The sequence below is a fragment of the Corythoichthys intestinalis genome, chromosome 7 (assembly GCF_030265065.1).
Source record: "Corythoichthys intestinalis isolate RoL2023-P3 chromosome 7, ASM3026506v1, whole genome shotgun sequence".
Classification (NCBI taxonomy): domain Eukaryota; kingdom Metazoa; phylum Chordata; class Actinopteri; order Syngnathiformes; family Syngnathidae; genus Corythoichthys; species Corythoichthys intestinalis.
Genome location: NC_080401.1, coordinates 2,407,409 through 2,420,958, shown reverse-complemented (window position 1 = coordinate 2,420,958; position 13,550 = coordinate 2,407,409). Strand labels below are relative to the sequence as shown.

The 13,550-nt window shown below is 38.9% G+C and overlaps 1 protein-coding gene across 1 annotated transcript in view; it reads right to left on the bottom strand.

The window, feature by feature from the left end:
• kifap3a (kinesin-associated protein 3a) overlaps window positions 1-13,550 on the bottom strand; it is a 75,562-nt gene that overhangs the window by 43,393 nt on the left and 18,619 nt on the right. The window contains exons 5-8 of the mRNA XM_057841134.1: window positions 7,697-7,838; window positions 6,246-6,345; window positions 2,458-2,582; window positions 2,234-2,332 (exon numbers count right to left, since the gene is read on the bottom strand). Coding sequence (XP_057697117.1) covers window positions 2,234-2,332; window positions 2,458-2,582; window positions 6,246-6,345; window positions 7,697-7,838 — 466 coding nt within the window. The remainder of the gene's footprint in view (window positions 1-2,233; window positions 2,333-2,457; window positions 2,583-6,245; window positions 6,346-7,696; window positions 7,839-13,550) is intronic.

Here is a 13,550-nt window from a genome sequence, read left to right as displayed (position 1 = left end):
CAGATTTACTACCCCTGGCTTCTTATGGGAAATTCGGGTTTGGGTTGCACAATTTGTAAGGCGGTGGGAACTTTGGGGCCAGATATTTAACAAACTTTCCCAGCGTTATTTCATTGTGTAAATCCATTTATAATGATCATAAAAATATGTAGACTATTTAAACATTAAGAAAAATCGCGTTTTTTTTCCCTGCCAACTCAAAGAAATTAAAATAAATGTCAAATCCACTGCACGCCTGAAAGAACAGACACACAAATATAAAAGATATAATTGTTTATTGAATATGCATCTTAGTCTTGTTTAACTGGTAGAATTCGTTTCAAAAGACAGGCTTTAATTTGTTATCATTATGCACAGACATCATCACACAAAACGCAACCTTTTTCTAAGCAGTCCTCTGTCCAGGTCTGACTAACGCATCGCATCCCCGCATTTCCTCCTCACAAATAAAACATAGTACAATTTCAGGGGGTTTTCGGGCTGGAGTGGAGCCTACAAATTAACATAACATTTCGGGGGGGGGTTTTCGGGCTCGGGCCTACGAATAAAACATAAAAGGGCAGATCTTACCTCTACACACAACACAGATTGTAGTGAGGGTCAGGAGAAAAAAGGCTGCGTTCAGTGTTACCGGACCGGTAAATGGTAAATGGTGTTATACTTATATAGCGCTTTTCCACCTTAATGTGGTTATGTGGGCAATTGCACGTGCTGTGCAGAGTATAGCCAAAATAATTGTAAATTGTTGTCATAACATTTATACCCTGGATATCATCTGAAATTGAGGCTTGATAGTCCCACAGTATGGCAAGTGGGCATTTGCGTGTGGTTTTCGACACCAATTTTTGCCTGTGTTCCCGGACCTGTGCGTGTCTAGTCATCCCTGCGCTGTCATATGTACTTTGCGTTCCGGCACCTTATGATTTACAAATTAAGCACTGTTTGGACGGGGAAATTTTGCTGTATTTACACAACACTTCTTTGTACTCTCACGAGGGCATTACAATGTAGGGCCTCAAGGTACGAATAAGTTTCGTTTCTGAGCTGGCAACGTAACCCGAATTTTTTTCATACGTCAGATACCGTTAAAGTCAAACAAAACAAAAAAAATACTGTAATAAATCGGCTGCATGTATTTTTCAGGTTGCACTGCTGATGTGTGGAGTATTGTTTTAAATGCTGTCCCTAAAGCATCACGTGACCATAGAGAGAGAGCGAGTGCGAGCGGCAGAGTGAAGGTTGGAAGGCTGTTTTGTTTTGGTTTGTTTTTATGTTGGCGGCGGCAATGTCTTAACAGTAGTCTTGTTCTGTGCTTTCGGCTGTAAATAAACCTTTGAAAACTAACGATGTCCCTGTAGATGCTACATTACATTAAATAATATAAATAAATAAGATGGTGCACTTTCCATTACTGCTGAGAAGTGAATGGAGAAGGAAGGGAGGCTGTTAGAGTGACTGCTGAAGAAGTATGTGCATTGACTGTTGGCGATGCAAGGTCTGTGTCAACGCAAGACTGTTTTTGGCGAAGGGCATAGCACGGGCAAAGAGTTGTCGCACAACAGTTAAACTTGGGACCGAACATCATTACCGAAGTACATCTGTGTCTCTCCTATCTACGATCTTTTTCTGATGTTAAGCTTCAGTTCCATTATAATTGCTTTTCATTTGGATGGACGAGGATCGCCATTGGTCAGTCTCCATATAGGTATGTAAAAAAGGAGGGCAAAAAAGCAAAGATACTCTCGGCACACAAACACAGACAAGAACAATGCCCTAGCTGGGGACAAAATGGCGGATGAGGCTCGTGCACCGTAAAGTCGTGCCATAGAATGTATTTTTTCCAAGAACGTACAATTACATTTTGAGAAATCCTGTCGAGAATTATTTGCTGACTGCAAACTGTAGTCATGTGTGGCTATGTGAGCAATGATTATACATTAGCCTGTATAATTTAAAAATTATTATCATCAACATTTACCATGGATATGATTCGAAATGGTTTAATAATCCCTTAGCATGAAAAGCAGGCATTTGGATGTACATATTTTTGCATTCCGACACTATATGATTTACAAATTAAGCAATTAACCTACCCAAAAGAGGGTGTTAGGATGAAACCGGCCGGAATACCCTATCCCAAAACACTCTTTCAGAACATTCATGGCTAAAGTTAACGCTAGATTTGCGTTTGGCCAAATTACAGAAATTCCAATAAATAAGGAATTAGCATTACCTCTGAGAAGCTGCTCCTGTTTCGTCAGAAGGCTTTGATACTTTTTAAGGGACTTCTCATGCTCCTTCTTCAGATTTTGGTTCTCTGAGAATTCTTCATGTGAAATCAGTCAAGAACAATAAAATACTATAGAATAAATAAACACGATGACATAGTCACACTCAATTTTACCTAAAAATAGTTTTAAGAGCATGATTCCCAAGTGTGTCGTTTGAAAAGGATATAGGCCTTCCTCTTCCTTTGGAGCTCATCCTGCCAAAGGTCATACCTCTTGAGCTCATGTTCAATGATGTTCATACAGAGGGCTCCGATCTTGAAATGTGTAACTAGTCCATGAAACTGTGAAAAACTAGAAGATATTTTAGACCTTCATTTAACATGGTAATGACCAATTGAGACTGTCATCTTATCTAAAAAATGGTGATATGGCCAAGCACTTAGCAGTAGGGGTCTGCCATCTTAGGCACCCCACGATTCGATTCAATTACGATTCAGAGTGCTACGATCCGATTATTAAACAATGATCGCGGTATTGACGATGATCGCGGTTATCGCGATTATCACGATTATCGATGCATCGTACATTACTACTTAATACAGTAGCCAAACAAATGTATGTCCATTATTTATTTAAAATATCCTAATGATTCAACAGGAACGATGGAAACATGCCCATACAACAAAAAGCTGCCCTCAAGATGCTTTTATATGTTATTTTTTACAAGAAAGTGCAAAAACATTAACCATTTTAAAGGAGTACTTATTTTTCTTAACAATACAATAAAATTTACACAGGTGGAATGAATTCCACATTTTCTGGAAACAAAGTCTTTAGAAATAAGACTTCTTTTAACCAATATACTTTGTTTTCACAGAATTCTGTACTATTTCGCATGTTTGTAGTGTTACCGCTGTACTTACTCGTGGTTTTACACGTTCTGCATATGAAATACACGTTAGCGAATTAGCTTAGCGCTCGGCGCTAACTATTACATCTCAAAAACAACAACAATAAAGGCTAAACAGTACAAGAGGGTTCATGTACTCACCTCTTTTAGATGCACACGGGTCTAAGCAACACACTCAGGACATTTTTCAGTTGAAATGCCTTAAAGCTACTGCTGGACATCTAAATGACAAAGAGCAACGAACTATCTCTCTTCCCCTCTTGCTCTAAAAAAATAACTTACGCACAAAAGCGCGACACCGGGTTGCGCTTCTGTTTCTGCCTCTCTCATACACAAATTTATTTTCCAGTAAATCTCTCTCAGTAACCAGCAGCATCCATCATAACGTGCGTGCGCCTGTTAACGGTGCCTGGCAGCAGACGTGTCTTGAATTTCGTTCTGTTACGAGCGGCTGCCATAAAGTTATGAGGGAAAAACATCGTTTTTGAACCTTTATGAATCGTAATCAAATCGTCACATGCTGAATCGCGATGCATGTAATAATCAATTTTTTGGAACTCCTCTACTTAGCAGCATGCAAAACACATTAAAAAAACAAATACAGTAGTTGGAATTGTTTTTATATCAGCTGATAAAAGGCATGATTTGTGAATGCAGTAACAATAAAATACAAGCACTTTCCAGATGATACTGCAGTCTGTCTTATAAAAGTTATACACAGGGGGAAAAAAAAGCTACTTCAAAAATGAGTATCAAGTGTCCTTGGTGATTGCCTTGACATTCACTTGTTTATGTGGTCGCCGACAGCGCCTTATCCATAGCTTGCATTTGACGAGCTTTCTTTAAGGCTTTAAAAAAGGCACATGAAAAAATTAGGGCTGTCAAAATTATCACGTTAACGGGCGTTAATTAATTTTTTAAATTAATCACGTTAAAATATTTGACGCAATTAACGCACTAGGCCCGCTCAGACAGATTTAAATGTAAGTATAGTGAAAGGCCAACTTGTTAATTGTGTTTTATGTTTTTCCGCCCTCTGCTGGCGCTTGGGTGTGACTTGCATATGTTATGTGGCGTAATGTCGCCCTCTGCTGGCGATTCAGTGCAGCTGATTATTTGGGTTTCGGCGCGCTTTTCTGACGTGATTAATAGACACATTAATAGACAGTGCTATTCAGACCAGCTAACGTCCGCATCCAGTATTCAGTGGCAGTTCTCATAGCCCCATCACACTGTTTGTGTCTAATACATGCATCGCTTGTGAGTTATATTCCTCCTTTGTTTATATTCATGAGCATTAGATAGTTATTGATGATGTGTATTTGAATTTGTTCACATATATGGTGAAATGCAGTTACATTGTTAGATGCCTGTGAGCTAATTGGCTAGTGCTACTGCTCAAATGGACACGTGTGTGTACATTTTATGATATTTTGTGATTTATGCAAGTTATTGACACATTGCCTTGTTATTTTCAGTTTTACAAAAATACAAGAAACGTGCTCCTGTCAAAAAGAGATGACTTCAGTAAAGCCCATGCAACTTTGCCACACTGTCTGATTTCTTTTTGGAACTTATGTTCGCTATCTGTCAATTTGTGTACTCACACACATTGAGGACAGAATAGGGATACTAGTTTATTTTTTGATTGAAAATTTTACAAATTTTATTAAAACGAAAACATTAAGAGGCGTTTTAATATAACATTTCTATAACTTGTACTAATATTCATCTTTTAAGAACTACAAGTCTTTCTATCCATGGATCATTTTAACAGAATGTTAATAATGTTAATGCCATCTTGTTGATTTATTGTTATAATAGACAAATACAGTCCTTATGTACCGTATGTTGAATGTATATATCCATCTTGTCTTATCTTTCCATTCCAACAATAATTTACAGAAAAATATGGCATATTTTATAGATGGTTTGAATTGCGATTAATTGCGATTAATTACGATTAATTAATTTTTAAGCTGTAATTAACTCGATTAAAAATTTTAATCGTTTGACAGCCCTAGAAAAACTTCATCCCCCAGGGTACCTGGTGTCGGAATTACAGCAATGGGTTTTTGCAGTTTTAAAGTTAGAAATATGATGTTTTAAAGCATGACCACACAGTAGATTCCTATGCAACTCAACAGTTGGTGACAGTGTTTTCTGATTGTGAGGCGTGGTTTTGGGATTGGTCCATTGCAAACACTTCGCAAAAGAAAAAAGCACAAATGCAAATTGGCCAAAGCACAATTGCAAATAGCCACAGCAGGAACCCCAATGGCTGTAACACGAATCCAAATGGCTCGCAACACGAATGCAAATGGATAGCAACACAACTGCAAAAAGTCACAGCACGAATGCAAAAGGATGACCCAGAAGTAGATCAAATTCCATGGAAGTAGATCTGAGGACTACATCTCCCACCCTGCTGCTGCTGCCACCGTAGAGATAGCCACAAAGCAATGTATACCAAAGTGTGAAGTTGTGAGGCAAAATCTTACGTTTTCAAGCTCTGCCCATGTTGGGATGTGATGTGATAACTTGTGGTTACGCCGCAGCTGGAGTTGCAGTCCTTATGTCTACTTCCATGAAATTAAGTCTACTTCCAGGTCATCCTCTTGCATCCGTACTATGGCGTCTTGCATTCGTGCTGCGAGCCACTTGCAATCGTATTGTGGCAATTAGGGTTCATTCTTTTGCCAATTTGCATTCGTGCTTTGGCGGATCATGTTGTTTAAAGCCTGTTCGGTTTTGTTTCTGTGTGGTAAATGACCAGTACTGTATTTCAATATTGCTTACATGGCCGAGAGTCTGGGCAAACTGACCTTATGTGTGTGCATGCATGCACGATGCACACATATACGGTGCATGCGTTCTATCAATCCATATGAACTTTGAATATACGGGGATTATTTATGTCTGTTATTTGTGTCCTCTTCTTGGAAATCAAAATATGATCACCCTAGAATGATGCAGAGCCAGCATGTGTAGTCATTTGTTTTAGCATTAAACTAGTAGGCTCATTCAGAAAACAAAATATATTTTGTAATTCCTTAGTGTGGAATTGTCTTTGTTATGTGTGTTTAAAGCTCTTATTAGTTTACCTTGAGAAGCAAAAAAAGATGCAAATTATGGTTGTTGCAAGGTCCACGCTCAGCTTCCAGTCTTCCCTCAGAACTCTAGCCAATGCAGCTAGAGCCATTTCTGTCAAATAACACATGACAAAAATAAAGCTGCAATAATAATCCATTAATACATTTCTTGCAAACGAATTTGATTATCGATAATTGTCGGCAACTAATTGCCGGTGTATTTTGTACTCCATATAAGTGCATGCACAGTAGCGACCGCAAATTAATACAACAATGGCAGCGTCGAGTGACTCGAGTGCAGCTCAGGCACATGATGGTACTGAAACGCAGCAAACAAAAATGGTAACATTTCATTTTAAACAAAGTGAAGCAAAGAATCAACTGCTATATTTGCAAAACGGACTTGCTTGGCACGTATCATGTAGTGTCATATCATGTAATTTTTACTTTAAAAACCCGAACGTAAAACGGGATCCATTAATTTAGCACAGTTAAGCATGTTGTTGAACACTTCAGGCATGGGTATAACGAATCATGAAGGGTGAGGAAATTGTGATAGCTAGCAACTCCGGAACAAATTAATTTTATATTAGGCCTGCACAATATATCGTTTAAACATCGCAATCGCAATGTACGCATGCGCAACAGTCCCATCACAGGATGTGCGATCGTTTTATTTTGTTTTTTTTAATGTAAACTTTTTTCTTCATAAAAGCAGCAATTGTGCAGAGACCCCCTAAGCCTGGATTAAACGGTATTATATGAATACCAGGGATGTCCCAATCGCATTTTTTTTTTTTTGCACCCGAGTCCGAGTCACATGATTTGGAGAATCTGCCGATCCAGAGTCCTGATCCGATACCGAAAAAAAGTTTTTTGTTTTGAAGCTAACGCTACTGAGAGCAGCCTCTCACTTACACAATGAATGGGTTGCTCCAGCACACTTCAGACTGTCTACCAATCTTAACGATGTTTAACACATTTGTTACTTTGATCGAAGAGCTGCCAAGGCGCCTCTAAACGGATCAAAGCTACAAACCTGTCAATCATTGTTAACTTTAGTACCAAACACCAGCTGCACTGGTGATCAGGAAAAACCGTTGGGTCGCACTGCTTTTGAGGAGGGAGCGTGAGAGGCTGTACGAGCATAAAGCAGAAAAACAAATGATGAATGTATGTATTTTTTAAACCCAATCCTTTTCACCCGAGTCCATTCCTTTGAAAAATGGCGCGATTGGACCAATTTCCGATCATGTGATCGGATCGGGACATCTCGAATGAATACAATATGATCATAGTGAGTCAACCCAAGTCTTTTCAAGCTGAGCTATTCCAGTCTGGTGAAAATTCTTCTAATTTTAATATCGCAAACACCCAAAAAAATCGCAATGTTAATGTTTTCCAAGATCGTTCAGCCTTATATCATATCTTGAGGTACCAGTCTATTTTGAAATAAAGTATACCATTTTGTTTGAGTTCCTCCAAGTTGTCTGGGTTACGGGCCAGTTGAAAGATCAGTGTGGCTCCCCTGATCTTCTCCTGAATGTCTTCATACAGCAGCTCCAAATACTCATCAATGTTGTTAATGCATGCCTCTTCATTGAGCTAAAAAATAGGAGAGACGCACTTTTATTTTCTGGATGGTCAGTCACTCCAATTGCACAGAGTACCCTGCATTTAAAATGAGGAACTGATAGATACCAGTGTAAATTTGATCAATTTAACTTAACGTAGCCAAGAAAAGCTAGCTAATAATTTACTACCTACAAGAGGGAAAGTAAAAAATGTATTAGTCTCAATTAGGTTGCCCCCGACAAAAAAAAAAACAGGACCAAAATTTGAAGAGGGATCAGATGTTGATTTTTTTTTTTTTTTTTGTCGGAATAAAAAGAAACCGCAGCAAAGAAAAGTTAATTTTGTTGAGAACAACATATTTCATAAATGTTAAGTCATTAGTCTTTTGCTTTTTATTCTCCAGCATGTGGTCGAGATGAACACCATTCAGCTTTGTGCATTTCTAGAGGCACGGCACAAAGTTGCCTTTAACATCTAGATTTAATATTCAGATTTAGAGTAAACATTGAGAATTTAAGTGGAAGTTCAGAATTTCTCACATTAGGATAAAGTTATCCTGACACACAAGCCAACACTATTGACTGCATGGGTCATTGGTGATTCTTATGCGTGCATATTTTTTTCAAATTAAACCCACACAAAATTCGAAAATTAGGTCTAATGTCAAAAAGTCTGAACTTCACCTTTAACACTTAAATTTAATATTAAGAAGTAGATTTAACATTGACTGTAGATGTAACTTTTAATATTTGCATTTATCTATTTAAGTTCACAATTATTGTTGTAAACATGCAAAAAAAATCTCAAATATTCTCACCAGTTTGTTAAATATCTTATGACGCTAAATGTTGCTGTATTTTCAGTTTGAGCCGCTTCACAAAGGCGTCCCATTTGCTACAGCGTTCAATTTGCATAGCCAATCTAATTAGGAGTCGCTAATTTGTGCAAAAACACTTTTTGGTGCGTACGCTGTAATTTCTCTTGCTTAATTACAGTAAAGTGTGCACAAAATAACGCTATGGATTAAACTGGGTGGGGGGGGGGGGTGTCATTCAAAACTCTTTTTCTATTATTTGTTTTTAAAAACACTGTCGAGACTAAAAGTTGGGGGGTTAGTACTGCTGAGGTTGTATTGGAGGTCCTTAACTTGTGTTCTGTCGAAATCTGCCTACATTTATGCTAGCGGATTCAATTTGATCTGTGATTTAACTCGGAAAATATTAAACTTTTCTAGTTAAGGCCGCATCAACTAATCGATTAAATTAGTTGTCAATCCAGGGCTGGAACTAACGATCATTTTTATAAGTGATTCATCGTTTAATTATTCATCTGATTAATTGATTAAAAATAATCGTTAGCTGCATTAATTGAATAAATGTTTTAATTACCTTCATAATTTAACTTGAAGTTGTTCTAGGCATGTTGTAAATAACAATGAAGACAAAATTGATGACCATTTCCTTCAGAAATATTTTATTACAGCTTCCTGACCTAACTGTAGTCTACAACTGTTTTAAGTACATAAAACTTATTAGTTATTAATCAAGGTTTTGAGTAAAAAACATCAACGTCCTTTTCAAATTTAAAAAAAAAAAAAAGTGCTGTTCCCAGAAGTGAGTCCCCAGAAGGAGCACTGTCCAGCACCCCCTCCAAGGACTCCACAAAGGCTCAATACTCTGAACTGCTGTTTGGTGCATAAGCACAAACAACAGTTAGGACCCGTCCCCCCAGAGGCAGAGGGAGGCTACCCTCTCATCTACCGGGTTGAACCTCCATGTACCGGCGGTGAGTCGTAGGGCAATAAATATGCCTACACCTGCTCGTCGCCTCTCACAATGAGCAACTCCATTGTGGAATAGTGTCCAACCCTCCTCGAGAGGACTGGTACCAGAGCCTGAGACATGGGTGGAGGTTAGCCCGACTACATCGAGTCGAACCTTGTCAACCTCACGCGCTAGCTCGGGCTCCTTCCAGACCAGAGAGGTGACATTCCACGTCCCAAAAGCCAGCTTCTGCAGCCGGGGATCGGACTGTCAAGGACCCCTCCTTTGGCTGGCACCAAACTGCTCGCACCCGACCTCCTTGGCCCCTCCCACAGGTGGTGAGCCCACGGGAAGGAGAAACCACGTTAACTCTTCGGGCCGTGCCTGGCCGGCCCCCATGGGTGCACGCCCAGCAACCAGGCGCTCGCCACCGTGCCCCACCTTCAGGTATCAAATAGATTTTTATTGTGTTTATATTTCTTTTTTTTTTTTTTTTTTTTTTTTTTTTTTTGCAGTTTTGCCCATTTTTGTTACGCAGTTTTTGCATTTTTTCCCCCATTTTTTTGGTGGGGTGTGCTGATTTTTTTAATTTACTTATTTTGCCCTTTAAGTGCAGTTTTTCACGTTTTACATGTACAGTGGGGCAAATAAGTATTTAGTCAACCACTAATTGTGCAAGTTCTCCCACTTGAAAATAATAGAGAGGCCTGTAATTGTCAACATGGGTTAACCTCAACCATGAGAGACAGAACGTGAAAAAAAAATAAAAAATCACATTGTTTGATTTTTAAAGAATTTATTTGCAAATCATAGTGGAAAATAAGTATTTGGTCAATACCAAAAGTTCATCTCAGTACTTTGTTATGTACCCTTTGTTGGCAATAATGGAGGCTAAACGTTTTCTGTAACTCTTCACAAGCTTTTCACACACTGTTGCTGGTATTTTTGGCCAATTCCTCTATACAGATCTCCTCTAGAGCAGTGATGTTTTGGGGCTGTCGTTGGGCAACACGGACTTTCAACTCCCTCCGCAGATTTTCTATGGGGTTGAGATCTAGAGACTGGCTCGGCCACTCCAGGACCTTGAAATGCTTCTTACGAAGCCACTCTTTTGTTGCCCTGGCTGTGTGTTTGGGATCATTGTCATGCTGAAAGACCCAGCCACGTCTCATCTTCAATGCCCTTGCTAATGGAAGGAGATTTTCATTCATAGTCTCTCGATACATGGCCCCATTCATTCTTTCCTTTACACCAGACATGTCCAAAGTCCGGCCCGGGGGCCAAATGCAGCCCGTGGTCAATTTTCATCCGGCCCCCAGCCTCTGTCATAAAATCAATAACGTCTGGCCCGAACACAGACTTAATGAATTGGTCAGCAGTACTCCAAACAGCATATGAGGTAGCTAAAACACAAAATGCTGCCCCGCATTTACCCACTAAAAGGCAGCAGCACTTTAACCCTTTATTGCCAAATGTATCACATTTGATACAACTAAAATTTCATGATTTTGAGACTAATTTAGAATTTTGACATTTCTTTTTGAAAAAAAGTGATGGATGCAAGTCAACACATGCATCTGCAGGGTCCATGAGAAAAAAAAAAACACATGATTTAGCATGGGTTATAGATATAGAGTAAGCCTGTCGCAATATGCAATAATTCCATTTATCGCGCGATAAATTAAAATGAAGGCGGTAATTTTTCCGCTGCGATTTATCGCCTCGCGTGCACGTGCGTGCGGCTGACGTGCTGTTAAAAGTTCGTTACCAACTGCGCAAAATGCATCTTCCTTCCAGGTCTGGCAAAAACTAGCGCCGGAGCCAATCGTTCCCATTATATCCTTTTGTTCAACGTATGCCGGCCGCGTCAGTGCTCCGAGTGACTGTGGACCATCTACGGCGCGCCGGTGTTGTTGACGCGCTCCCGTCAGGAGTGACATTTCACGCGGGCCGGCTATTTTTCGGCACAACGCCGGATATTTACAACGAAGTCCGCCAAAACATTGTTACCGACTTGGCTGCTACGAACAACCTCGCTTTGACACCGAACAGCTGAATGAAATTAAGAGCGCTGTGCTTCAAACTCGTCCTGTTTATGAAAGTCTGGTGTTGTGTAGTAATGAGCAGACGTGACTTAAGCGGTGCTTGCTAACTTTTTTTAATGCGCCCACACACTAGATATCATGAAATGGCAAACTAGATGTGATACGTCCCATGCCATTGGCTACGTGAGCCCAGAGTGATTATGGGACACGTAGTCCATATACTACATAGATGAATTCTAAACAGTCATGACTGAATGGAAGTTAAGAAGGCCAAATCAATCCATACCAGTGACTATAGATAATGTTGCAAATATTGTTAATTCAGTACGTGACACAGATGGATTCGGACCACAAATAGGATGTCTTGCTCATGTAGTAAACCTAGCTGCTAAGAGAGCTGTAGCAGTCAACAGTGTGCCCTGCCTCACTTTACAAACAGTAAAGATTGTTCTCAGCACTTTTATACACTTTTTTCAGATCAGTAAGAAGTAAGCACATAAATATTATGCACTAAAATGCATGTTTATATGATACCAATTTAATTTTTGCTCGTTAGCAAAAAAAAAAAACGAAACAAAAAAAAGTTTTTTTTTTTTTTTTTTTTTTTTTACAGAGCATTAAATTAAATGTATTAAATCGGATCGAAAATTGTGTCCCTCGTATCAAAAATCGTACCGATCTGTGACTTAACTGTATCGTTGCATCCCTATGGAACACCGCTGCAGAGGCTATGACGGGAAAAGTTTTCATTTGCCTAAATGCTTGTTTTTAAATGCAATTTTTTTTTTTTTTTTTTTTTAAACACATTTTATTTATTCTGTGTTTTTGTGCGGTATCAATATTGTTGTTTTTTTACTTAAGAGGCATGGTCTATTGTTTTTAGTGATTTTTTCAAAAGTATTTTTGAATTTAGTCAATATTTATCGCGTTTAAATGGGTGTACTTGATGTATTAATATATAGTGTATTCTCACTGTGTTATTGTAAATTAGTTTTTTAAAAATTGGGGGGGGCGCAATAATATCACAATAATTTGTTATCGCGACAGGTCTAATATAGAGCACTTATTACACATATTCATTTTGACTTTTCTTTTTACAAATTTGAAAAAAAGGTTTCATTAGGACTTTATTTTTCAAATATAGGGATTCTCTGATAATTACTTCATGTTGGCGGTATTTAAGGGCTAAGCAACATTACTCCGTGTGACCCATTACTTCCATTTTCTAAAATGGTGACAATCAACAAAAAAAAGAAAGTTGACTGTGACGGCCGACGCTTCAAGGATAGGTGGAAATTAGACCATTTCTTCACTAAAATAGGCAAAAACTGTGTCTGCCTCATTTGCAAAGAGACGTCGCTGTTTTTAAAGATTTCAATGTGAGGCGATATTACCAAACAGGACAAGATGACATGTACGACAAGATTACAGGGAAGATACGCAGTGAGATATTGAAGCAATTTGAAGCTAGTTTAATGTCACAGCAGCAGTATTTCGCAAAAGCCCGAGACTCGAAAAAAAAAAAAAATAATTAAGCAAATGTGACACACTGAATGGCTTGCTAAAATTTGCTTAAATACGTAAACGTTCTATACGTTCTACGTAAAGGACGTCAGCCAAGGTCGGCCCCCCACATTTTTACCACACCAAATCTGGCCCCCTTTGCAAAAAGTTTGGACATCCCTGCTTTACACAGATCAGTCGTCCTGGTCCCTTTGCAGAAAAACAGCCCCAAAGCATGATGTTTCCACCCCCATGCTTCACAGTGGGTAAGGTGTTCTTCGGCTGCAATTCAGTATTCTTTCTCCTCCAAACATGAGAACCTGTGTTTCTACCAAAAAGTTCTATTTTGGTCTCATCTGACCATAACACCATAACACATTCTCCAAGTCCTCTTCTGGATCATCCAAATGCTCTTTAGCGAACCGCAGACA